The following is a 24,147-nucleotide window of genomic DNA, read 5'->3' on the forward strand; positions in this document are numbered from 1 at the left end:
CAAGCAGCAGTTTGACATCTTTGAAGCAATCTGCTAGCTCATTTTTCAGAGCTCAGGAACCAAGCCGAAGCTGCTGTACTGTTGAGGTCTCAACAGAAATCTCTCAGAGGCTAAACTCTAAATCAGAGACTGAGGGGGAATCTTTCCCTTTACAAACAATTGATGAAGGCAAGCAGAAGTGCTCAAGTAGCTCTAATCTCTGATCACATTGAAACAGAATCCTGAAATTATTTGCTCACCCATGCTTCTCAGGTGTGTTCCTATATTAGATGTCTAGGTTCAGATCAAATCTTGAAAAATTATTGAATCTAATCCATTCATTCAACGGTTGTCCATGTAAAACTGTGTCCGTGCTGACATGATGTGTCCCATGTATATCAATAGGTTAGAGCATGCTACTACAACTGAGATCACTTGAAGCCCCATGCACCTTGGATTTATTGTACAGGTTAGAGCCATGGCATAAATAAGTATGGCACTGCTGTTATACCCTTAGTCATCTTTCTCAACACTGGCTATCTTGTCATTTTGGCTGCATAGATCCATTATTTTACCCTTGTGATTAAGGAGCCATTTAGGAGATTTAAATATGTTCTAAATGTCTCTCGTTTTTTCCGATAAGGTGTTGAGAGAGATCTTATTCCACTTTGCATTAAATAAGACCCAATCAAACAATGGAATTTCCATCTTGTAGGAAATTCCTGTATTTTGACATTTGTTTTTGGCATGAGTCAGGACCCAAAAAAAGGCAAGATATTGAAATATTTTGAGGAAATAAAGTTTCCAAAAAATGCAATTAGGAAATGTTGAAGTGAAATGTTTATTCATTTCAAAATCTAAATGTTTCATTTCAGTTTGTTGACCCAAAGATAAACAAAATATTTTGAGTTAGGTCAGTGTTCATTTGCATCCACCTGAACCACACAGTGCCTCATGGGAGTTGGGGAAATGATACACCTAAACTACATTCACTCCTGTGGGCCAGGTTCCCTGGCCAAACTGTATTTCCCATGATGTGCCATAGTGCCCTCATGAGTCCTGTTACTGTGATATATCCTGGGAGATGAAGAATCCAGGCTATAGGGGAGAATGGGGCATTACAGCAGCTTAGTGAGATTATCATTCAACCAACCAGAAACAAAGTAAAAAATCAAAAACATTTCTCATGGAAAATTTATATTTTGCAGAAATCACATTTTCCATTAAAAACATTTTGACAGACAATTCCCAACCAGCTCTATATTGAATGTTTATCTTGTATGTCATATTATATGCCAGTTGCTCTTCAATGATAGTACAGTACTATTTTTTTATTTCATTGATCAATTGGAGATATCACTGGACCATTTATGGACACCATTCCAAAGATACTAGTCTCCAAGTATGGGAATTCAGCATAACAGGACTTATATTTGGAGTAAAGAATCAGTCTTTAAGCTTTGTTTATAAAATGCATAACAATAGATTGTCAATTAACCACACACTTTCCTTGTAGAGTTTGAGATGTTTTATTGTGTTTTTTTGTTTGTTCTTCTGTCTTTTTACTAAAAAAAATGATTATTTGAAACAATTACTGACTATTATATCTCATCAGTGGTTTAACCAACTGATTGATGGTCATGTGGTTTATCAACTCAGAACTTTAAGCTATAGGAGTTCTGTCTATAATGCAATGCAGGACCAGACACAAAAGTGGGTGCCATAATACACTTTATTACCTTTTAAGTTTAAGAATTCTAGGTCTGTTCCTCTTTTCTTCCATGGGTGAAATTTTGGACTAAACTGCAGTTTAATAGCAAAATTTTCATCATACATTATACCATGTAAAGTTCTGTCACAGATTTTATAAAATATGTGGCTATATAGAAAATAGACAATACGTTTTTCAAATACCCTTTTTCCCCCCTTTTTCCTCTTTCTTACTCCCCTCCCCTCAACCCGCCGTCAGAAGAAACTGATATAAAGCAGTTTAGAGTTCGGAATTGCTTTGAAAGCATCTATTGTTCTAAGACTAATTTTAACCTTGTGATGGATTGCTTTTTTTATTCTGTTGAATGTGATATCTAGTAATTGTTTGTCAAGGCTAAGTGCTGTAGGACATAATACGTTTTAAAACTGATATTAAGTAATTACATTACAAACATCTTTACATCCTAATGTCTAGAAGAATATAACTGAATAAGCATATCAGACATAGGAGAAACAAAATATGGTAAATTTCTTTTAGTTTTTAAATTTTGCTACTATTTAACTTACATATTTTAGTTTTTCTTTAGTTTTTGCCCTACATCTGTTCAAGAGAATGTAATTTTGTTTGACAATGAAAAAGAATCCTCCAGATTCAGTGTAACTTTTTTTTTAAGTATATCACTTAGCTAGAAACTTAAAAAAAAAATGCACACACATTTTTCTCCTAGATTTATCTGACTTTTATTGTTGATTTAAAAAAAAACTTCCTCTTAATGTATAGCCATTATAGACTTTTAGGTAATCAGATTGTACAGATCCTCCTCTAATTAATGGGTGTAAGTTTCACAAGAGTCTTGTTCAGTTTTGGTTTTATTGTTTATTTTTTAGCAAAGGCACCAGAGTATTTTCTTTTACACATCAAGGAAGCCAAGGATATGATTTTTCTGGGGTTTGTATGATTTTATTTTATTTTGAACTTTCTTTCTACAGAACACACATTCTTCACCGCACATTTTAAAGAAGTTTGTTTTCTTGTTTACCAAGTCCCTAATGGCCAGCAGTGATTCAGTTTTTTTCAATCTCCTTTCTTTAGCGGCTTTGATTTTTTTTCTACATTGACACACCTCTGCATTGTGCTAGGTGGTGTAATAACACAAAGGTTCTGCCCTGAAGAACATGAGGTTATGAAGAACCAAGAAAAAATACAAAACATAACAAAATGTTTAATGTCGGTAGTCCACTCTATCAGCTTGTATTACATGTCCCCCTGTAGTGGCTGGTCTCGATAAGAGCCTAGTGCTGCAACCTGCTGAAGGATTACTCTTTTAGTGGACGTTCTGAGTTCAAGCATCCGTAATAGCCTATGGCGAGGAGTTGTTACATTTGCCTACAAATTTGTTTGGGTTGCGAAATACAATTTAAATACCTCCTTAGTTAAACATTATTTTATTTAAAGACACATTAATGGCACCCACCACTTCAATGCCTGGCAGCAGCTGAATTTTTTTTTTAGAAACAATTACAGTTTCACTTATGGTCATGTCACATACTAGTTAGTAGCATATAAGTCCATTTAATAGATCTCTTTTTATTCAATGTGGTGACCTCCCCATGGGGAATCTTTTTTTAACATACAAAATAAAAAATAATACAAACCAAGCAGAAGTCAGTGGAATTATGTGATTCTCTTGTATCCTCACCAGGAGATACAAATTGTAGATAGCCACTGGATCCAGCACTTCCCTGTTCAAACTCTCTGCCCAGTGCCAAGGAATGTGTTTGGAACTGTAGTCCCAGAGCTGCTAAGAATTGTAGGCTACCATAACAAGGCATGCTGGGAAAGGGAGCGAAGGTATATGAATAACTTTCTTCTCTCATAACAATAAGATATTAGGAAGGAGCACAAGTTGTTGGCATTCTGTCCATTTAGGGCCTTGGAAGGAGTCTGGAGAGAGCTAGATAACTAAATAAGGAATCCCTGGAAAGGGAAGTTGAAATCTATTATGAATCATAGAAATCTAGGTCTGGAAGGGACCTTGATAAGTTATCTACTCCATCCCTACATGCTGAGGCAGGACCAATTGTACCTAGACCATCCCTGATAGGTGTTTGTGTAATCTTTTCTTAAAAGCCAGTAATGACTGGGATTCCACAACCTCCCTTGGTAACCTGTTTCAGTACTAAACTATGCTTACAGTTAGAACATTTTCCCTAATATCTAACCTAAAACTCTTTGCTGCAGATTAAGCCCATTGCTTTTTACCCTACCTTCCATTGTCATGGAGAACAATTGATAACCATCCTCTTTATAAAAGCCTTTAATATATTTGAAGATTATAAGGTCTTCTTTTCTGGAAACCTAACAATCACATTTTTTAACCTTTCCTTAGAAATCAGGTTTTCTAAACCTTTTATCATTTTGCTGCTGTCTTGTGGACTCTGCAATTTGGCCAAACTGCATTGACTTCATCCCAAGTCAGTGGTATTTGAATGGGGATGAAATTGTCCCAGGAGCATGTCTAATATGAGTACAGTTCAAAAAACTTTTCCCATACTCTAATCTCATATGATTCTCTAAATGATTTTGACCTTGTGCTATCTTAATCATAAGTTGCCAGTTGTGATTTCTTCTTGTCTAAAAATTACAATAGACATTGAAGCGGTATTCTAAGCAAGTAATAATGATAGGAGCTTTTTTGGGAATGAAGCTAGGGGTCTCAGGGCAGGGGGTCGGGGTGCAGGAGGGGTGTGGGTGTGGCAGGGGGCTCAGGGCAGGGGGTTGGGGTACAGGAGGGGTGCGGCAGGGGGTCAGGGTGAAGGAGGTGTGTGGGGTGCAGCAGGGGGCTCAGGACAGGGCGTTCGGCTGCAGGAGGGGTTTGGGGGGCAGGTCCAGTCCTGTGTGCACTGAGGACAGGGCAGGCTCCCTGCCTGCCTGCCTGCCCTGCCCCCGTGCCACTCCGGGAAGCGGCCTGGACCTGGGGGAGGGGGGCGGGCACAGGGGTCTGTGTGTTGCCCTGGCTGCTCCTCCAGGTACCTCCACCGAAGCTCCCATTGGCTGGGCAGACCCCTATGCTCCCCCTACCCCAAATCCTGGCCTCTTTCCGGAGCGGCGTGGGGGCAGGGTAGGCAGGCTGGGAGGGAGCCTGCCCTGCCCCCGGTGCGCGCCGGGCCGGACCTGCCCCCCGAACCTCTCCTGCAGCTGAACCCCCTGCCACGTGTTTGAGACCCCTGCTCTAAGGTGCCACAAGTACTCCTGTTCTTTTTGAGCAAATTAAGTCTATTTTGAAAACACATATCAAGCTGATGTCTACAGACACTTTATTTTTGTGTGTTTATTTGTATGTATATATTATCGTAGCACCAAGGATTCCTACTCATGGACCAGGACCCCATGGTGCTAGGCACCATACAAACACAGAACAACCAAAAAAGACCTTCCCCGTGCCCAAAAATTTGTAGTCTAGACAAGAGACAACAGATATACACAGGTGGGGGAGTACAAGGAAAGAATGAGTCAATATTGCTTGTCATGATGGTCTGTGGACTAAGCACTCCAGCAGTTTAACTCTTAAGTTTTGTGTAAGCAAAGAATAGTTTTTTAGAAGGATTTTGAAGGTGGATCATGAGGTAGCCTTGCAGATGGGAGCACCTTAGTTTTTTTGGGAGCACCTCCTAGCATGAGGGGCAGCATGGGAGAAAGCACAGAGATGCTTGTTTGAAAATCTAACAAGTGGGCGATGGAGGCTGGCATCAAAATATTGTTTCATTATGCACATACTTGATTCTACTTCAAGTGAAGTCTGAATGTTAGAGTTGTTTTGGGCTTTTTATCATTCAGCTATAACAAGGATCACTTTGGCACTCCCAATCCATATAAAATGGTTGAGGGGTCACTGTTTATATGATCATCCACTTTTAGAAGTGAATGAGTTTCAAGTTCTCCAAGTATTTGACAAAAATATCTGCGTTCCAAACTTCCTTGCCCTGTAACTGAAAGTCTGAAAAATACTATTTTTTTTAATAATGGAAAAATGCATAGTTAGTAATAATGGCAAAAATATAGGGTCATTGCAAGTAAGGCTGGTTTTATAACTTTAAAAAAACTGCCCAATGCTACTGGAAAGATCAAGACCCTCCTGCTTTAAGCAAATGAAATGCTTTTCCCATAGAATTTGTTTTCCCATGGACTTTATAAAATCTGGGGAAGAGGAATTCAGGATAATTTGCCTAAATTCATGTAGATTTTCTGAGACCCTACTCCTCATATTTTAATAATAAGGGTGGTACTGTATTCAGTGTAATATTCTGAGAATAGAAAATCTGTTCTTTTATACCACAATTAATTGTCTATACTAACTTTGCCTACAAGTACATTGTACTTAGATAGTTTTACATACAGTAGCTTAATAAGATATTTATGTAGATTTATCCTCCTGTTCACAATGAAGCCATTGTGGCTCTCTTAGTTCCTGCATTGACATTTAGTAAGTAGGAACCACAGTAATGTTCTGAAACCTATCCACTTAGTGAACATAAAACCATAGCTCCCTGGATGAAAGAAAGGTCAAATAAATTAACTTTTTAAAAGGTAGTAATATGATCATTTGGTTAAATCTTTTCTCTTACCAATGAAAAGAAACTGGCAAAGATCACATAGTTCACTAAACACAATTTGGTTGGTTTCATGTTCTAAACTTGAGAAAAGCTTAGTTCTGAGCACTTAAATACTTCCTTTGGCTTGGGGGCCCAATGCTACAATGTACTGAATTCCTTCAACATCCCTTGTAACCAGTGAGAGCTTTGAGTTCTCAGCACCTTTCAAAAGCAACCCAGAGTGAGAAAAGAATATATTATATCACTTTTTATAATGTGATTCAATTTCTTTAGCAAAACCAAAATTCTTATCCAACACCTGTGAACATTTGTAATGCAAAACATCTGTTTTTCAGTGACGAATACATGCATAACAAACTGAAGTTAATTTATTTGTAAAAGGGTACAGTGAATTCTTACCTTTTTATTTCCAGATCCTGAATATATTTGTTTATTGTTGGTTCCCTTAAGCTTTTTTAAAAATTCTTTTAGCTGTTTTTAAAGCTCTTTAGCTAAGATATTTCTTTTACAAAATGGTGCCTAAAAGCAAAGTGTGTCAAGATCAGTACCTTCAGCAAATTAATACAAAGGTATCAGAGGTCTGATTTAAACTTGCCAAATAAGCAAAATTCATATAGAAAGTTTCTTCTCTAATATGTTTGCACAATATAATTACATGCACTGAAGAGGCATGACATTAGGCTATGTACCTTTTGTGCGGGTCCCCTGTATTCTGCAGCTACAGAAATCACTCCAACTAGCCTCTTGCCACAAAATTTTGCTCCAGCTTTGATTTAAAAAAGTTTCTAGAATACATGGTTGTGAAGATAAAACTGTGAACTCTGTAAATGAAGTATTGTCTTCCTGAGTCCACATAAAGCCTAAAACAACAACTACATAATGCAGTTATACCTTGATAATGCAAAAATCTAGTGCAATCATTAACTGAAAATGGGGAACAGTGTAGAATAAGTTATTCATATAATAAAATAAGACATGGGCTGATATACCGGTTGTATACTTTGTTATTTAATTTATTGAAAACTTCCAGGTTTTTTAGTTTCATGAATTTGTCTCAGAATTCATGGACAGCTACATCAGAGTACTTCAGAATTCAGGAAGCTAGGTGGAAAATATTTGCTCCAGTGTGGCTGGAGCATGGTCTGGAGCACATGGACCTAGGTCAAGGCACTGGAATCAGCTCCATTTACTGTTCCTATTAAAAAATAAAAATTAATAGGTACAAATAGGAATCCCCAAATCTAGCATGGTGTCAAGTTCCCAGCATGCATCTTGTGCTCACAAGCAGAAAGAGGGTGGGGAAAGATGTTAAGCAATGGTGGTGTTTTCATTTATGAAACATTGCTTTCTTTACCAATATGATGAATTTCATTTGAGGAGATGTGGGGTCTGTTTGGTGTCCTTTCTGAGAGGTAAAGAGTCCCCCTCCGCCCCCTTTGTGTAGCCCCGGTGGTTCAGTGGCTGAGAAATTGCTGCCACACAGGCTGATCGCATTTGCAGCCAGTCCCTTCTCTGTCTTTCTCTTGGTTTGTTGTAGCTCCCCTGCATAATGTGTATCTTGTTGGAATCCACTGAGGAAGATAGTTTTTTCTAAACCTGAAATCTGTAGTGGTTTGAAAGACTTCCACTGGAAACAAATGTCCTGTGAGCCATTGTATTTATTTGCCTTTGTCGCTCTCATTTCCCAGCTATAGTTTTTTCCATGGCTTTGTCTTTAATTACGCTTGGGACAAAAACAAGCATTGAATTGCCTGGGTGGCTCTTCATTAAGAGGTTATGAAGGTTTCATGCTGTTTAAGTGTAGTTTGGCTGGTTATTATTTCCATAGCATGTGGAGATAAAAGGAACTGGTGTCACCTTGGGTAATGTTTTTGTGGTTTTGGGGATGAGTATTCAGCACCTTTCCAACTCCCCACATCCCCACAGACGTCTAAAATTACAGCTGCATCCAAGGACCAGGGAAACTCCATTCATCTAGGTTACCCATTTGTCACAATGAGCCTTTTTAGAATCAGGATCAGGGCACAACGTGCCACATTTCAAGCTTCTCTGTTTAGATTCCATTTTCATGTACTTCTTTAAATACAGTAGCAGGAAAAAGAGATTTATATGGTGATAAAATTCTCTCCTTCAAGATTAAGAGATGAGCAGGAATCACAGGTTGTGGTATTTGCCCACACCATACTTATAACAAGAAGAAAACCATAGGTTGAAACAAAATGGCAAAAGAAATATCCTGTAACACTTTCTTGGGGATGAAGCAGTGAGGATACCTGAGCTATCCTGAACTGAACTTCTAGTTTTGGAAGATACTGTTTAAAAATCTTAGATAACATGATTTTCCATGTAATTTTGGCCTTAGCAAATGTCAGTGAGAAGCTGTGCTGTTGTTAGAAACACATTTCTGTCATTGAAAAAGAAAACAGGTTGGCTGAAACACAGCTCTGAACCAGTAATCTCTAGATCATCTGTCTAATGGATTCCCTATTGTGCTTTTGTAGTTGTGATGAGAGATTGGGAGGAGGAAGGTGATGGCAAAGGAGGTTCTGGATAGATACTCTATGCTAATTCTACTGGGAAGATTTTGTTTTCTTTTGCTTGTTTGATTTTATTTTACATACCATTCTTGCAACTCTGTCTATTGGTGAAAATGAAAAGGATCCTGGAAGAAAGAGAGAACAAAAATATTCATAGTAAGGTGGTAGACTGCAGGAGCTGTTATCATGGCCTACGCCTGTGTGGATATGTCTACACTGCAGTAAAAAACCTGCAGCACTGAATCTCAGGGCTCCACCTTGAGCCTCAGTGGCTACACTGCAATTTCATAGTCCTGCAGCTTGAGCCCCGCAAGGTCAAGCCATCTGACCCAGTCCAGCCACGGCCATACCGTGGGTCTTTTATTGCAGTATAGAAATACCCTATGAGGTTACTGACTAGCACCTTTTGCTTGCTGGGCTGGCGCCTTTTTCTTTCTGGATGATGTGAAACACAGGCTTGGTGTGGACACAACGGTGAAACGAGGACAGACACATGAATGTATTTTAAGCAGCAAGCCACAACTTTTATTAAATGTAAATACAGGGGAGGGGTGTCACCTGACCAGCACCCATACCCTCCTATACCAGATATTTAATTGGTTCCAGTGCAGGAGTTACAGGGCTCCTACCATATAATCCATAACTTGGAGTAGACTCTCCTCAGCCTACCCCAGATTCAGCTCAACCTACCTCCACACCCCATCTTCCTCAAGGGGGACAGAGGTTGCAGAAGGGTCATGACATCAGCCTGCGAGGGCTCTCCCTACTTCATGAGCCCAAAACCCATCACCAATATCCCAGGTCTTTTACTTCTTGGAACCATTCATTTTATCCTTTTAATTGCACTGGAAACTGCCCACCAGTTGCAACAAATTAACGACTCAACCAAGTATCTCAGTTGAATACCAAGCACATTCCTGCCTAACCTACTGTGACTTCAAGGTGCTGCAAGGCAGGCAAAAAACTCCGCAGTCCTCCACACTCCTGCCTACCCCCAGCTGGCCAATGGCTGCCAGAGACTCCAAAGGGGAGGGAGGAGCTATCCTATGTCCCTCAGCAAATGTCTCATACCCTTGCCACTAGGGCTGTCCCCTTTTCATCACTGGTCCCTACTGTTATGAGGAGCATCCTGGGCTGAGGTCAAAGCATATGCATTTGTGAAGTAATTTAATAGGAAGACAATGGGAATTATTTACTAATGCTCAAGGGATGGGGGACAGGAGAGGAAAATATAATCCATGCCTGCTCTAAACTATCATGATATCTGCGTTAACCACAATATTTGCAATCCTGTTTTTCTCTCAGTCATGGTCAGAGGATTCACTGGACAATTTGTAGTGAAAGTGAAGCTGAGGTGTTGAGTGAAATATATGTTTGCAATATAAGAGAATATTATAATAGTAGGTAGAGTGAATGGGTTTTGTTCTGAGATTACAGAATGTTTATGGGAATGGTAGTAGATTAACTAATGCAAATTACATGGTATGATTTCTGTACATGTGAATGTACATATTTACCCAAGATATTTCAGTGTACACAGAGAGAAAGAAAAAGAGAAAATGATTCAAATGTGAAAACAAATGAAAATTACCAGACATTTACATACAATGTGAAGAAAAGTCCTTTTATCCTCTGCAACTCTAGCATTTGGCAGATTCAGGAATAAATAATCTTTTGTGGCAAGGGTATGCCTTATCAAACATATGCAGATAAGCGCTAATTAATGCTAATTAAGGTTTCCTGTCTATCTAGTTGGAAAAATGTCCAAATGTTATGAAATCCAGTTAGTATGCCTATTACCCTAATTGTTTTATAGGGGATGGTTCTTAATTAAAATATGTAAATTGACCTTAATTGCTATATACTAATGGGGGTTCATGTTATCTCACTAAAAGTGACAAGACGGTGAGGAGGGGTACTTAAACAAATAATTCTGATAAATCCTTAACCAACTGACCTTTATTCAAATTTATTTTTAATTAGAAATTGGCAAAAGAAGCATTTTTCCATCTATGTTTCTCTTTAATTTTAAATAATGTCAGAATATTACAGATCTTTAATATAGATATAAGGCATTTGTGAATTGTAGCTTAATTATTCCTAACAAACAAGTTAATTTTGTATTTGTTTACCGTCTGTTATGAAATGATGTGATGATTTTATATTAATCTGAGGGGGAAATGATGTTTTACAACACTGGATTTGAATTTTTAGCTACTGTTTATGTGTGTATGTATGTATTTATCTGTCTTTCTTACCCCATCATTATGATGTTGAAGTCTGATGTACTGCTACTGCTAATACCCAGGGCCTTTCCTTTTGATGGCTGGAGCTTCAATGCTGCTCTTACATTCCTGGACCACTTTTTCTCATACAGATCCCCACTTTGACTTTAGTGTAGCATAAAACTCAGGGTTTGCCTTTACTGGGATGCAGAACTGTGCCTTGGTATATGCAGTTGAAGGATTGGGACCTACATGAAAGGTTTTTTGTACAATCATACATATATTCTACTTTAAAACAAAATTATATTGTTTAAATGATACTTTGTATGTGGTTTTTCTTATATAGCTTAAAAGGCTTGTAGTGGTATGTTTACACTTAAAGAGCAAAATATGTACTTCCAGTCTAAACTGAGGAAAAACAAAGGAGAACATAAAGAAAGTTGTCATGAGAGAGAGCACTCTGTGTTGTGTGCGCATATCCTCTTTCACAGGCTGCAGTAACTCTGAGAACAAGATGGTTGCTAAACTTGTGACACAGAAATTTAAAGATGTAGGACATAGAAAACAAAAGGCATTACAGTCTCATATCTGCATATACCACAATGAACTGGCATAAATATAATGAACATATATTTTCAACAAAATTCATTGGCTCACAAAAGATCTGTGTAGACCCCTCTGCATACCAAGATGGCTGCACCCCCTGCATGCTGCAGAGGGGACATAGCTGGGATACTGAGGGGCTCTTGTGAGCCATAATTATGGAGTTACAAAAACCCACTACTCCTAGATAAGGGGGACAGAAAGTCACCAGTCACTATGGCAGTCTGTATGCTAGAATAGTGTTTACAAGCTGCACCTGTGTTTGGGAAATGGATTCCATTCCTACTCCCCATAATAGTTTAGTCAGTTTCATCCTTAAGACCAGATGCAATTTTGTGCAGTGAGTAACTCACAGATAACAGGGGCAGCCAGCTAATACAGAGGAAACAGTGAAACTGACTATGAATAAAGAACAGGAGTACTTGTGGCACCTTAGAGACTAAGGTGCCACAAGTACTCCTGTTCTTTTTGCGGATACAGACTAACATGGCTGCTACTCTGAAACCTGACTATGAATAACCCACTGATGAATTTCAGAGCAGTAGCCATGTTAGTCTGTCTGAGCAAAGGAGTACTTGTGGCACCTTAGAGACTAACACATTTAAAGACTTCTTCATCAGATGCATGCAGTACAAAATAAAGTAGGAAGATATATATATACACAGAGAACATGAAAAAATGGGGCTTGCCATACCAACTCTAATGAGAGTAATCAATTAAAGTGGGCTATTATCATCAGGAGAAAAAAAACTTTTGTAGGGATAATCAGGATGGCCCATTTCAAACAGTTGACAAGAAGGTGTGAGTAACAGTAGGGGAAAATTAACGTGGGGAAATTGTTTTTAGTTTGTGTAATGACTCATCCACTTCCAGTCTTTATTCAAGCCTAATTTAATGGTGTCCAGTTTGCAAATTAATTCCAGTTCTGCGGTTTCTCGTTGAAGTCTGTTTTTGAATTTTTTTTGTTGAATAGTTACGACTTTTAGGTCTGTAATTGAGTGTCCAGGGAGGTTGAAGTGTTCTCCAACTGGTTTTTGAATAATTCTTGATGTCTGATTTGTGTCCATTTATTCTTTTGAGTGGAGAATGTCCGGTTTGGTCAATGTACATGGCAGAGGGGCATTGCTGGCACATGATGGCATATATCACATTGGTAGATGTGCAGGTGAACGAGCCTCTGATAGTGTGGCTGATGTGATTAAGTCCTATGGTGGTGTCCCTTGAATAGATATGTGGACAGAGTTGGCAATAGGCTTTGTTGCTAGGATAGGTTCCTGGGTTAGTGTTTTTGTTGTGTGGTGTGTAATTGCTGGTGAGTAACACTGATGAATGCGTGTTACTGGTCCTCCTCTCTGCCAGTTCGGAGAGGATAAATTGTTACAGCCCCAAGCTACAGAGCCTTTGTCTTTAGCTTAGGCAGCTCATGCTTTTAGCTCTGGAGATCCCCTGTTCAGTCCCCAGTGTGTCAGCCAAGATAATAGCCATCATGTAAGTGCGGGCTCATTTAGGATTTATGTGACAGCCGCCATCTTGACTGACATACCAGGGACTGAATCAGGGACTTCCAAAGCTAAAAGCAAGAGCTGCTACAGCTTGAGTTAAAGAGCCAAAGCTCTGTAGCTGGGATCTGTAACAACTCATACCTTCTGTGATCAACATGGGCAGGAGCGGACTTGCAACTCACCAGTGGATTACATATGCACAGAGTGCTCTGGAATGCACAAAGCAATCAAACTGCGGGGGGACGATGACATTTTTTTACTTAGTCTCTAATCTTAGGTGTTACTTGCAACAAAAGTGCATATAACATTTTGGATGGAATTGTGTATTTTAAATGGATGGTTTCCCTTTCATTAATACATTGTTGTATATACACCATTTATAGACACTATGGGAATGTGTTTTTTGGTTTTATTACTTTGTAAATCAATCTGAAAGTTTTTTACTGTGTTTTAACAGGACATTGTAACCAATGTTTCTCCAAGAATTATACGTGGAATTACATCAGGCCCCATGTATGGCCCAGGTCAAGGCTCTTTCCTAAATATCGAGCTTATCAGCGAGAAAACTGCAGAATATTGGTGTAAAAGTGTCACTGAACTGAAGGCTGACTTTCCCAACCAGGTGAGTACAACTCAAACATAAGAATGCTGTATGTATATTGAAAGCATTCAGTTCATAGATTGATAAATATGGATGTATGTAATATATTTTATTAAAGAATCTGCCAATCGCTTTGCTGTTGTAAGAACAGACTACAAAAAAAATAAACACCCACTTAAGAACTCATCAGAACAATCTCTACAATAGCAAGCTTGGTTAAAAGGATGCTACACAGACACCACACAAACAGATGAAAAAAGAGACGCATTAATACTTGTTTTGACTGATTTTGCACTCGTGTGGAAAGTCTCCCAGCTGAGTGATGGTGTTTGCCTCAGATGAAACTTCATTGTTATGTGTGAAATTAAGGAACTGCAAGAGAGAGATCACCAGCAAGTGGGAGAATAAACTATAATGTAATCTAGTTCTTCTATCTAGAGTGTACAAGAACAGGGAAACCAGAACAATGAGAACAAGTTTCTACATATTTAAATATACTTTTCAAACAAGCTAACAATTTTTTCTTGCAAAAAAAAAACGAGGCGTCTTTGTGGCACCTTAGAGACTAAAAAATTTCTTTAGTCATAAGCTTTCGTGGGCTAAAACCCACTTCATCGGATGCATGCAGTGGAAAATACAGTAGGAAGATATATATACACAGAGAACATGAAAAAAATGGGTGTTGCCATACCAACTGTAACGAGGCCAATCAATTAAGGTGGGCTATTATCTGCAGGGGAAAAAAAAACTTTTTGTCATGATAATCAGGATGGCCCATTTCAAACAGTTGCAAGAAGGTGTGAGTAACAGTAGGGGGGAAATTAGCATGGGGAAATAGTTTTTACTTTGTGTAATGACCCATCCACTCCCAGGCCTTATTCAAGCCTAATTTAATTGTGTCCAGTTTGCAAATTAATTCCAATTCTGCAGTTTCTCATTGGAGTCTGTTTTTGAAGTTTTTTTTCTTGGAGAATTGCGACTTCTAGGTCTGAAACTGAGTGACCAGGGAGGTTGAAGTGTTCTCTGACTGGTTTTTGAATGCTATAATTCTTGATGTCTGATTTGTGTCCATTTATTCTTTTGCGTAGAGATTGTCTGGTTTGGCCAATGTACATGGCAGAGGGGCATTGCTGGCACATGATGGCATATATCACATTGGTAGATGTGCAGGTGAATGAGCCTCTTATGGTGTGGCTGACGTGATTAGGTCCTATGATGGTGTCCCTTGAATAGATATGTGGACAGAGTTGGCAACGGGCTTTGTTGCAAGGGTAGGTTCCTGGGTTAGTGTTTTTGTTGTGTGGTGTGTGGTTGCTGGTGAGTATTTGCTTCAGGTTGGGGGGCTGTCTGTAAGCGAGGACTGGCCTATCTCCCAAGATCTGTGAGAGTGAGGGGTCATCCTTCAGGATAGGTTGTAGATCCTTGATGATGCGCTGGAGAGGTTTTAGTTGGGGGCTGAAGGTGACGGCTAGTGGCTTTCTGTTACTTTCTTTGTTAGGCCTGTCCTGGAGTAGGTGACTTCTGGGTGTTCTTCTGGCTCTGTCAATCTGTTTCTTCACTTCAGCAGGTGGGTATTATAGTTTTAAGAATGCATGATAGAGATCTTGTAGGTGTTTGTCTCTGTCTGAGGGATTGGAGCAAATGCGGTTGTATCGTAGAGCTTGGCTGTAGACAATGGATCATGTGATGTGGTCTGGATGAAAGCTGGAGGCATGTAGGCATGCATAGTGGTCAGTAGGTTTCCAGTGTAGGGTGATGTTTATGTGGCCATCTCTTATTAGCACTGTAGTGTCCAGAAAGTGGATCTATTGCATGGACTGGTCCAGGCTGAGGTTGATGGTGGGATGGAAACTGTTGAAATCGTGGTGGAATTCCTCAAGGGCCTCTTTTCCATGGGTCCAGATGATGAAGATGTCATCAATGTAGTGTAAGTAGAGTAGGGGCATTAGAACAACACTTGCTCAGCTCTTGTCCCCTAAGTCAGCCATAGAAATGTCGGCATACTGTGGGGCCATGCAGGTACCCATACCAGTGCCGCTGACTTGAAGGGTGAGGGCAAAGTCACGAAGTTCAGCCACCAGTTTGCCGTGACATTATTGGGAATACTGTTCCTGGTGGCTTGTAGTCCATCTTTGTGTGGAATGTTGGTGTAGAGGGCTTCTACATCCATAGTGGCCAGGATAGTATTTTCTGGAAGATCACCGATGGATTGTAGTTTCCTCAGAAAGTCAGTGGTGTCTCGAAGATAGCTAGGAGTGCTGGTAGTGTAGGGCCTGAGGAGAGAGTCTACATAGCCAGACAGTCCTGCTCTCAGGATGCCAGTGCCTGAGATGATGGGGTGTCCAGGATTTCCAGATTTATGGATCTCGGGTAGCAGATAGAAAACCCCTGGTCATGGTTCTAGGGATGTGTCTGTGCAGATTTGTTCCTGTGCTTTTTCAGGGAGTTTCTTGAGCAAATCGTGTAGTTTCTTTAGGTAATCCTCAGTGGGATCAGAGGGTAATGGCCTGTTGAATGTGGTGTTAGAGAGCTGCCTAGCAGCCTCTCGTTCATATTCCGACCTATTCATGTTGACTACAGCACCTCCTTTGTCAGCCTTTTTGATTATGATATCAGAGTTGTTTCTGAGGCTGTGGATGGCATTGTGTTCTGCACAGCTGAGATTATGGGGCAAGTGATACTGCTTTTCCACAATATCAGCCTGTGCACATCACTGGAAGCACTCTATGTAAAAGTCCAGCCTGTTGTTTCGATCTTCAGGAGGAGTCCATGCAGAATCCCTCTTATTGTAGTGTTGGTAGGAAGGTCTCTGTGGGTTAGTATGCTGTTCAGATGTGTGTTGGAAATATTCCTTGAGTCAGAGGCGTCAAAAGTAGGATTCCAGGTCACTGCAGAACTGTATCATGTTCATGGGGATGGAGGGGCAGAAATAGAGGCCCCGAGATAGGACAGACTCTTCTGCCAGGCTAAGAGTATAGCTGGATAGATTAACAATATTGTTAGGTGAGTTAAGGGAACCACTGTTGTGGCCCCTTGTGGCATGTAGTGGTTTAGATAGTTTAGTGTCCTTTTTCCTTTGTAGAGAAGCAAAGTGTGTGTTGTAAATGGCTTGTTTAGTTTTGGTTTTTTCTTGTTTGTACTTCCTCCTGTTGACTGTATTTGTACGTTTCTTCTGTTTCTTCAAAGCAAACAATATATAGTTTTCCTGACAACTGGCTCCAATTCCTTGCTTTTATTATGCTTTCTTCGCATTTTCAGTTCTCATTCCTGAAGCGTGAATACAGGTAACTGCCAGGAAAAAAGTGTTTGAATGTTATGAATCAAGTAGTTGTCGTTAAATGCAGAGCAAATATCCCGTTTGACCTAGATATTGCTGCATGTGGAAGATTTGCTACTGTGCTGTAATTCTTCCATTACCAAGGCCCATGTCAGAGTGTGAATATGAAAATAATTTTCCTAATTTTATCATTTTGATTTTAATGAACATCCTTTATTTACATCCTTGACCATTCTGAGTGCTGTACACAATGGTTTGTCCAGGCAGAATTTATGACTCTACCTCTGGGAAAGACATTGTTCTACAGCTTTCACAAAATATATATCACAGCATTTTGTGGATGAGACCAATTCAGAATTAGTAGTATCTGCAACTGTTTAGTTTAAGAAAATTGTAGCACTTCTGAGAGCCAGGAGCTATTTTAAAATGAGTCCAAGTCGTCACAGTTCTGAGGATTAACTTTTCCTGATCCAATCCCTCCTGTATGCGTTATTACTTTTAGAATATGAATTTTGCTTTAGCATTCTAACCCTGCCTGACTTCTATAGAATCTTAGAGGTTGTTTACATTACATATGGATATGCAAAAAGTACCCTCTAGCAGCATAACTCTGCTTTGCTCACAGACCTTTTTTTTTTTTCAAATTTGTCCCTGAATTAAACTAAGAACCATAATCATTATAATGGTAAATTCATTGCTAACTGAGAACAAATTTTTGTTCACTGAGTAGAAATCTCTTGATGCTTATTACGAAATGCTCTGTATAATTAGAACTTGCAGAAATTGTTTTTCTACAATCCTGTTCATTCCTCTAGAAAACCGTTTTAAACTAGACACGTTATTGTTTTGTTAGGTTTTTAAAAAGAGGCGGAAAAAACACTTTCTGAGCATTGTGTGAGTGAACTTAATTAACAAGCAAAAAATGACATTATCCAATCAAATGAAAGCAAAGCAGAGATGAGGACACAAAAGTGATTTACAATAAAGAAAATTATCTTGCTATAGTAAATATTAAAACCAAACAGAATTGAAATGTAATTACTTTTGCTTTGTAATACAGATAGTTTTAGGGAAAACCTCTTTTTCAGACAAAGGGAATATGAACTTAACTGCTTGCACACAGGGTTAAGCATTAACTCCCTAGAAAGTAAACCCTCATTAGCATCCTTTCAGTTGCCATTAGGGTGAAAGTCATCTACACTGCAAAGGAAATTCTGAAAATTATCCCAGCTTTGGCTCAGGTGAGTACTAGGTTTCCCAGGGCCTTGTATAAATTAAGACCTGTGGGCAGAGCTTAGTGATGAAGTCACAGCTAATAATATATTTGACTCTATGCTGAGTTTGCAGATCCCTTGTAGGGCACTTCCCTCTCACCCCATTAGGGGAAGGGACATCTGAAGGAAAGGAAGGAGTGTCATTGCCCTTGGCTCTCTCACACTTGCTTCCAACTCTCTTAGATTCATGATCTCGAGGCACTTCCTCTGTCCCCCATTCTAGGTGGTTGCTTCTCTTGCCCCTGAGTTCTGCAGAGCCCGCTGCACTATTGGGTACCTCCTTTAAGTGGATCCTGAGGGAATCTGCAGCCAGGGGAGGCCGTGTTAGCCTGGATCTGTTGAGGCCATGTCACCTTGAAGCAGGAAGGAATGAGGGATGTCGGGGATTGGAGCTGCTGCAAATGCATCAATTGTTATGGTAGATACCACTGGTCTTTGGCTAATCTGCAGGCATTTGGGCAAGGCCCCACAGCTTATTTCTGGGGGAGGCAAACCCTATCACTCTGCTGGAATAATGGGGGAGGAAAACTCTGAGGGGCTTCCTCTCTCTGAACTGCATCCAGTGGGTTTTAATTTCTGAGAAGGTTGTTATGAAACATTCAGGGTCAGTCGCATGGTGGGATAACACAAGAATGAATTATTTTGATTTAACAGAAGGGGTTTGTGTCATAACGTGGAGGTTCTCAATGCAGCACCAGCCAAACTGTGGCTGTGTGGTGTTTGTTTTCTCCTGAATTTGTTCAATATCCATACTGTTTGTTCTTTGAAAGGCAAAAATGAAAGAATGGGCACATTTGCTAAGAAATTTGATTTCATGAAAACTTCAGGCTTCAGTTAACTTTATCCTAAGTAACCTTTCAAAATGTAAATCAGTGCTTTGGTCCTCTGTTAACATAGGGTATGTCCACAGAGCAGTTAAACACCTGTGGCTGGCCTGTGTTATTTGACTTGGGCTCATGGGACTCCGGCTGTGGGGCTGCAAAACTGCAGTGTAGACATTCGGGCTTAATCTTGAGCCAGGGCCTGGGGACCCATAAGAGGGGAGGGTCCCAGAACCCAGGCCCAGCCTGAGCCCAAACATCTAAACTGAAATTTTACAGCCTGGCAGCATGAGTGTCACGAGCCCGAGTCAGCTGACGTGGGCCAGCCACGGGTGTTTAATTGTTCTGTAGACATACCCTATGTTGACAGAGGACCAAAGCATTGATTTAAATTGTGAAAGGTTACTTAGGATAAAATTAACTGAAGCCTGAAGCTTTGCAGAATATTGTTGCCAGTCAGTCAACAGGAACAATTCTGTAAATGCTGTCCCACCGGCACCTCATTCATATCAGTGAGGTGTTAATTGAAAACTTAGTTGTGGCCATTTAAAGAAAATATTATGTGGCATTAGATCCTTATCTGAGGCAGCCTTTAAAAACACAGGGTCCAAGATACCCAAGACAGTGTCACTTCAATCACTGGGGTTCTATGTGTGACCGTGCATTAGGCCTGTCTGTATTTATGGCATCCTTCTCATTTCATAAGATGTCACTTTTTTCACTGGTTTGAATGGGCCACCTGCCTGTCTTGTCACATTGCTTGAATTGAAAGATTAAGAGGCTTTCAAAATGTGTTCACTGCAGTGTTGGCTATGGATTTTGGTCATGAACCTGTTCAGGTTTTTAATATTGTTTTTCATTTTTGTCCACATGTGGTATCTAGCACTTAAGGATTTATCAAAATGTACACTTATTAATGGGGAGAGTACACTCTAATAGACAAACTCTATTCCTTAGTACTATTCAGTAGTTGGCAAAAAATGGAGCAATTTGTTTCTTTTTCAAACAGTATTGAGTAGAAAAGGAGTGAGTCTAAATTAATACAATTCGGAAACCTTATCAATGCATGGGTTTTAAAGACAAAAAGATGACTTGACAGAGACCGTATAAATCTTAGAATTGGTCAGAGAAAAGGGAAGGAAGAGAGAAATGAAAACCAAAATTGTCAAATGGGAGTTTCAAATAAATGTGTTTGAGAGGAGATGAGAGTTTCAATAATGTAAATAAATGAAATTGAAGAAAAAGAGGCTCCATGTGAAGTGACCATTAGGACAGAGGCCAAATAAAGTCTCTGTTCCAACATTACATGGAGTCATAGAATCATAGAATATCAGGGTTGGAAGGGACCTCAGGAGGTCATCTAGTCCAACCCCCTGCTCAAAGCAGGACCAATCCCCAATTAAATCATCCCAGCCAGGGCTTTGTCAAGCCTGACCTTAAAAACTTCTAAGGAAGGAGATTCTACCACCTCCCTAGGTAACGCATTCCAGTGTTTCACCACCCTCCTAGTGAAAAAGTTTTTCCTAATATCCAACCTAAACCTCCCCCACTGCAACTTGAGACCATTACTCCTTGTCCTGTCCTCTTCTACCACTGAGAATAATCTAGAACCATCCTCTCTGGAACCACCTCTCAGGTAGTTGAAAGCAGCTATCAAATCCCGCCTCATTCTTCTCTTCTTCAGACTAAACAATCCCAGTTCCCTCAGCCTCTCCTCATAAGTCATGTGTTCCAGACCCCTTATCATTTTTGTTGCCCTTCGCTGGACTCTCTCCAGTTTATCCACATCCTTCTTGTAGTGTGGGGCCCAAAACTGGACACAGTACTCCAGATGAGGCCTCACCAATGTCGAATAGAGGGGAACGATCACGTCCCTCGATCTGCTCGCTATGCCCCTACTTATACATCCCAAAATGCTATTGGCCTTCGTGGCAACAAGGGCACACTGCTGACTCATATCCAGCTTCTCGTCCACTGTCACCCCTAGGTCCTTTTCCGCAGAACTGCTGCCTAGCCATTCGGTCCCTAGTCTGTAGCTGTGCATTGGGTTCTTCCATCCTAAGTGCAGGACCCTGCACTTATCCTTATTGAACCTCATCAGATTTCTTTTGGCCCAATCCTCCAATTTGTCTAGGTTCCTCTGTATCCTATCCCTGCCCTCCAGCGTATCTACCACTCCTCCCAGTTTAGTATCATCCGCAAATTTGTTGAGAGTGCAATCCACACCGTCCTCCAGATCATTTATGAAGATATTGAACAAAACAGGCCCCAGGACCGACCCCTGGGGCACTCCACTTGACACCGGCTGCCAACTAGACATGGAGCCATTGATCACTACCCGTTGAGCCCGACAATCTAGCCAACTTTCTACCCACCTTATAGTGCATTCATCCAGCCCATACTTCTTTAACTTGCTGACAAGAATACTGTGGGAGACCGTGTCAAAAGCTTTGCTAAAGTCAAGAAACAATACATCCACTGCTTTCCCTTCATCCACAGAACCAGTAATCTCATCATAGAAGGCGATTAGATTAGTCAGGCATGACCTTCCCTTGGTGAATCCATGCTGACTGTTCCTGATCACTTTCCTCTCATGTAAGTGCTTCAGGATTTATTCTTTGAGGACCTGCTCCATGATTTTTCCGGGGACTGAGGTGAGGCTGACTGGCCTGTAGTTCCCTTCTTCCCTTTTTTAAAGATTGGCACTACATTAGCCTTTTTCCAGTCATCTGGGACTTCCCCCGTTCGCCACGAGTTTTCAAAGATAATGGCCAATGGCTCTGCAATCACAGTCGCCAATTCCTTCAGCACTCTCGGATGCAACTCATCCGGCCCCAGGGACTTGTGCACGTCCAGCTTTTCTAAATAGTCCCTAACCACCTCTTTCTCCACAGAGGGCTGGCCACCTCCTCCCCATGTTGTGAGTCCCAACATTCTAATGAAGAACTGAAAGAACGGACCCCCTTAAAGTTGAATAAATCACTTATCTGATAAAACATGAGGCATTTGATGGACAATATTGGGATTTTGAGGATTAAAATGAGCCCCAATCCATACTGAGAACTATGACTCCGTTACCTCAACACAAGTATTCAGAATTTAATATATCAGTAGAATGACTGACTTGTTGAGGAATGTCAAAGATTATAAACCATGCAAGAGAGTTTTGTGCAAAAATGTTATGCTCACATTCCGGAGGTTAGCTGTCATGAGCCCATCAGTTTTGCTGCAGATTGCTGAACATTCATGGCAACGGTGCATCTTTGGTGTGCTGCTCATGTGCCAGTAATGCAGGGAAATCTCTTCACAGCCCTTCTGCAAGATTGAAATTGTGATATTGTCTTCAGTGACTGCAGACAGCAAGGATCTGATGGTGTTAACATGAATGGACATCAGCGAAGCTGTACGGACAGTTTATTCTCATCATCAAAACGTTTAATGTAGCTCTTAGTTGCCGCATTTAAACTTAAACCACCTGATTTGTGTTGCTAAATCACCAGCTTACACTAAATTATTTTTGGACTCTTCCAGCATGTGTATGTGTTTACATCATCTCATAGATGATGGGAGTTGTCATAAATATAAAGGGAAGGGTAACAACCTTCCTGTATACAGTACTATAAACAGCCAGAGGTACAAAATCCTTTTACCTGTAAAGGGTTAAGAAGCTCAGGTAACCTGGCTGGCACCTGACCAAAAGGACCAATAAGAGAACAAGATACTTTCAAATCTGGGGGTGGAGGGAAAGGTTTTGGTCTGGCTGTTCTGTGTGCTTGCCAGACACAGATCAAGGAAGCAAGCAATCCAGCTCCATTAGAAGTAGTAAGTACTAGCACGGGAATGCTTTAGCTTATTTTTGTTTTGGCTTGTGATTTTCTCTGTGCTGAGAGGAAGGTGTATTCCTGGTTTTCTTTTTGTAACTTTAAAGTTTGGACCAGAGGGAAATCTTCTGTGTTTTTGAATCTGATTGCCCTGTAAAATTATCTTCCATTCTAATTTTAAAAAACCCCAAGGCTGGTCTTTGCTCATCTCGTTTATTCTCAACCTCCCCAGGAAAGGGGGTGTTGGGGCTTGGGGGTTATTAGGGAGGTGTAGGAACTCCAAGTGGTCCTTTCCCTGAGTTTGTCTAAATCACTTGGTGGTGGCAGCATTACCTAATCCAAGGTACAAGGGAGAATTTGTGCCTTGGGGAGTTTTTAACCTAAACTGGTAGAAATAAGCTTGGGGGTCTTTCATGCAGGGCCCCACGTATGTACCCTAGAGTTCAGAGTGGGGAGGGAACCCTAACAGGAGTTTTTAGAGTCTGTCATTAAAATCAACCTCTCTGACACAGTGTGGGAGTGTAAGATTGAAAGCGTAAATGCTTTGGGATTGTATTACAATGATGCACAACACTCATTGCTGTCTCTATTAGAAAGTACAAGGCACCCTTTTGTCTAGTGGATGAAGTAATTTCCTCCACATTTTTACAGCTCTAAATGACATCTCCTGGAGATCAAAGAACAGTAAGCAAAGTCATGCAAAATCTCAATGTGCAAACTGATGTAGAAAACAGAATACACACTAGAATACACTCTAGAAGCCACAGCAGTGCAGAAGAGGACTTTGAAGGGGCCCTAAATTATGGAAAAGAGCTTTCAGAAAAACTTGTCAGTCACTGCAGCACTGACAGAAATCCATGTGAAATGAGCAAAATGTCTGGAAAATTATGGATGTGAGGGTAAGCCTAGAATAGTTGCAAAAGGAGAATTCAGGGTTAAATATTTGCAGTATTATAGCAGGGAGAGTACTGAAAGTTTATGGGGAACTTTTTGGGGTCTTCAGAGAACACAAGTACATTTTGGGTTCTTGTGTTGGTCTAAGTACAAAAGTACCAGATGGTCAGCTGAGGCATAGATTAAGTAACTCTGATATAGATGTAAAGGATGTCAGGGAGTTGAGAAAACTCTTCTACTAGACTCATACCATGCTCTTGGACCCCAGAAGTAAATTTAATAATCCTGT

At 40.3% G+C, this 24,147-nt stretch overlaps 1 protein-coding gene across 1 annotated transcript in view; it reads left to right on the forward strand.

Annotated features, from left to right (window-relative positions):
- DPYD (dihydropyrimidine dehydrogenase) overlaps nt 1-24,147 on the forward strand; it is a 502,649-nt gene that overhangs the window by 316,975 nt on the left and 161,527 nt on the right. Inside the window, exon 14 of the mRNA XM_077825357.1 lies at nt 13,628-13,792. Within this exon, the coding sequence (XP_077681483.1) occupies nt 13,628-13,792 (165 nt within the window). The remainder of the gene's footprint in view (nt 1-13,627; nt 13,793-24,147) is intronic.

Source organism: Eretmochelys imbricata, chromosome 8, assembly GCF_965152235.1.
Source record: "Eretmochelys imbricata isolate rEreImb1 chromosome 8, rEreImb1.hap1, whole genome shotgun sequence".
NCBI classification, from domain to species: domain Eukaryota; kingdom Metazoa; phylum Chordata; order Testudines; family Cheloniidae; genus Eretmochelys; species Eretmochelys imbricata.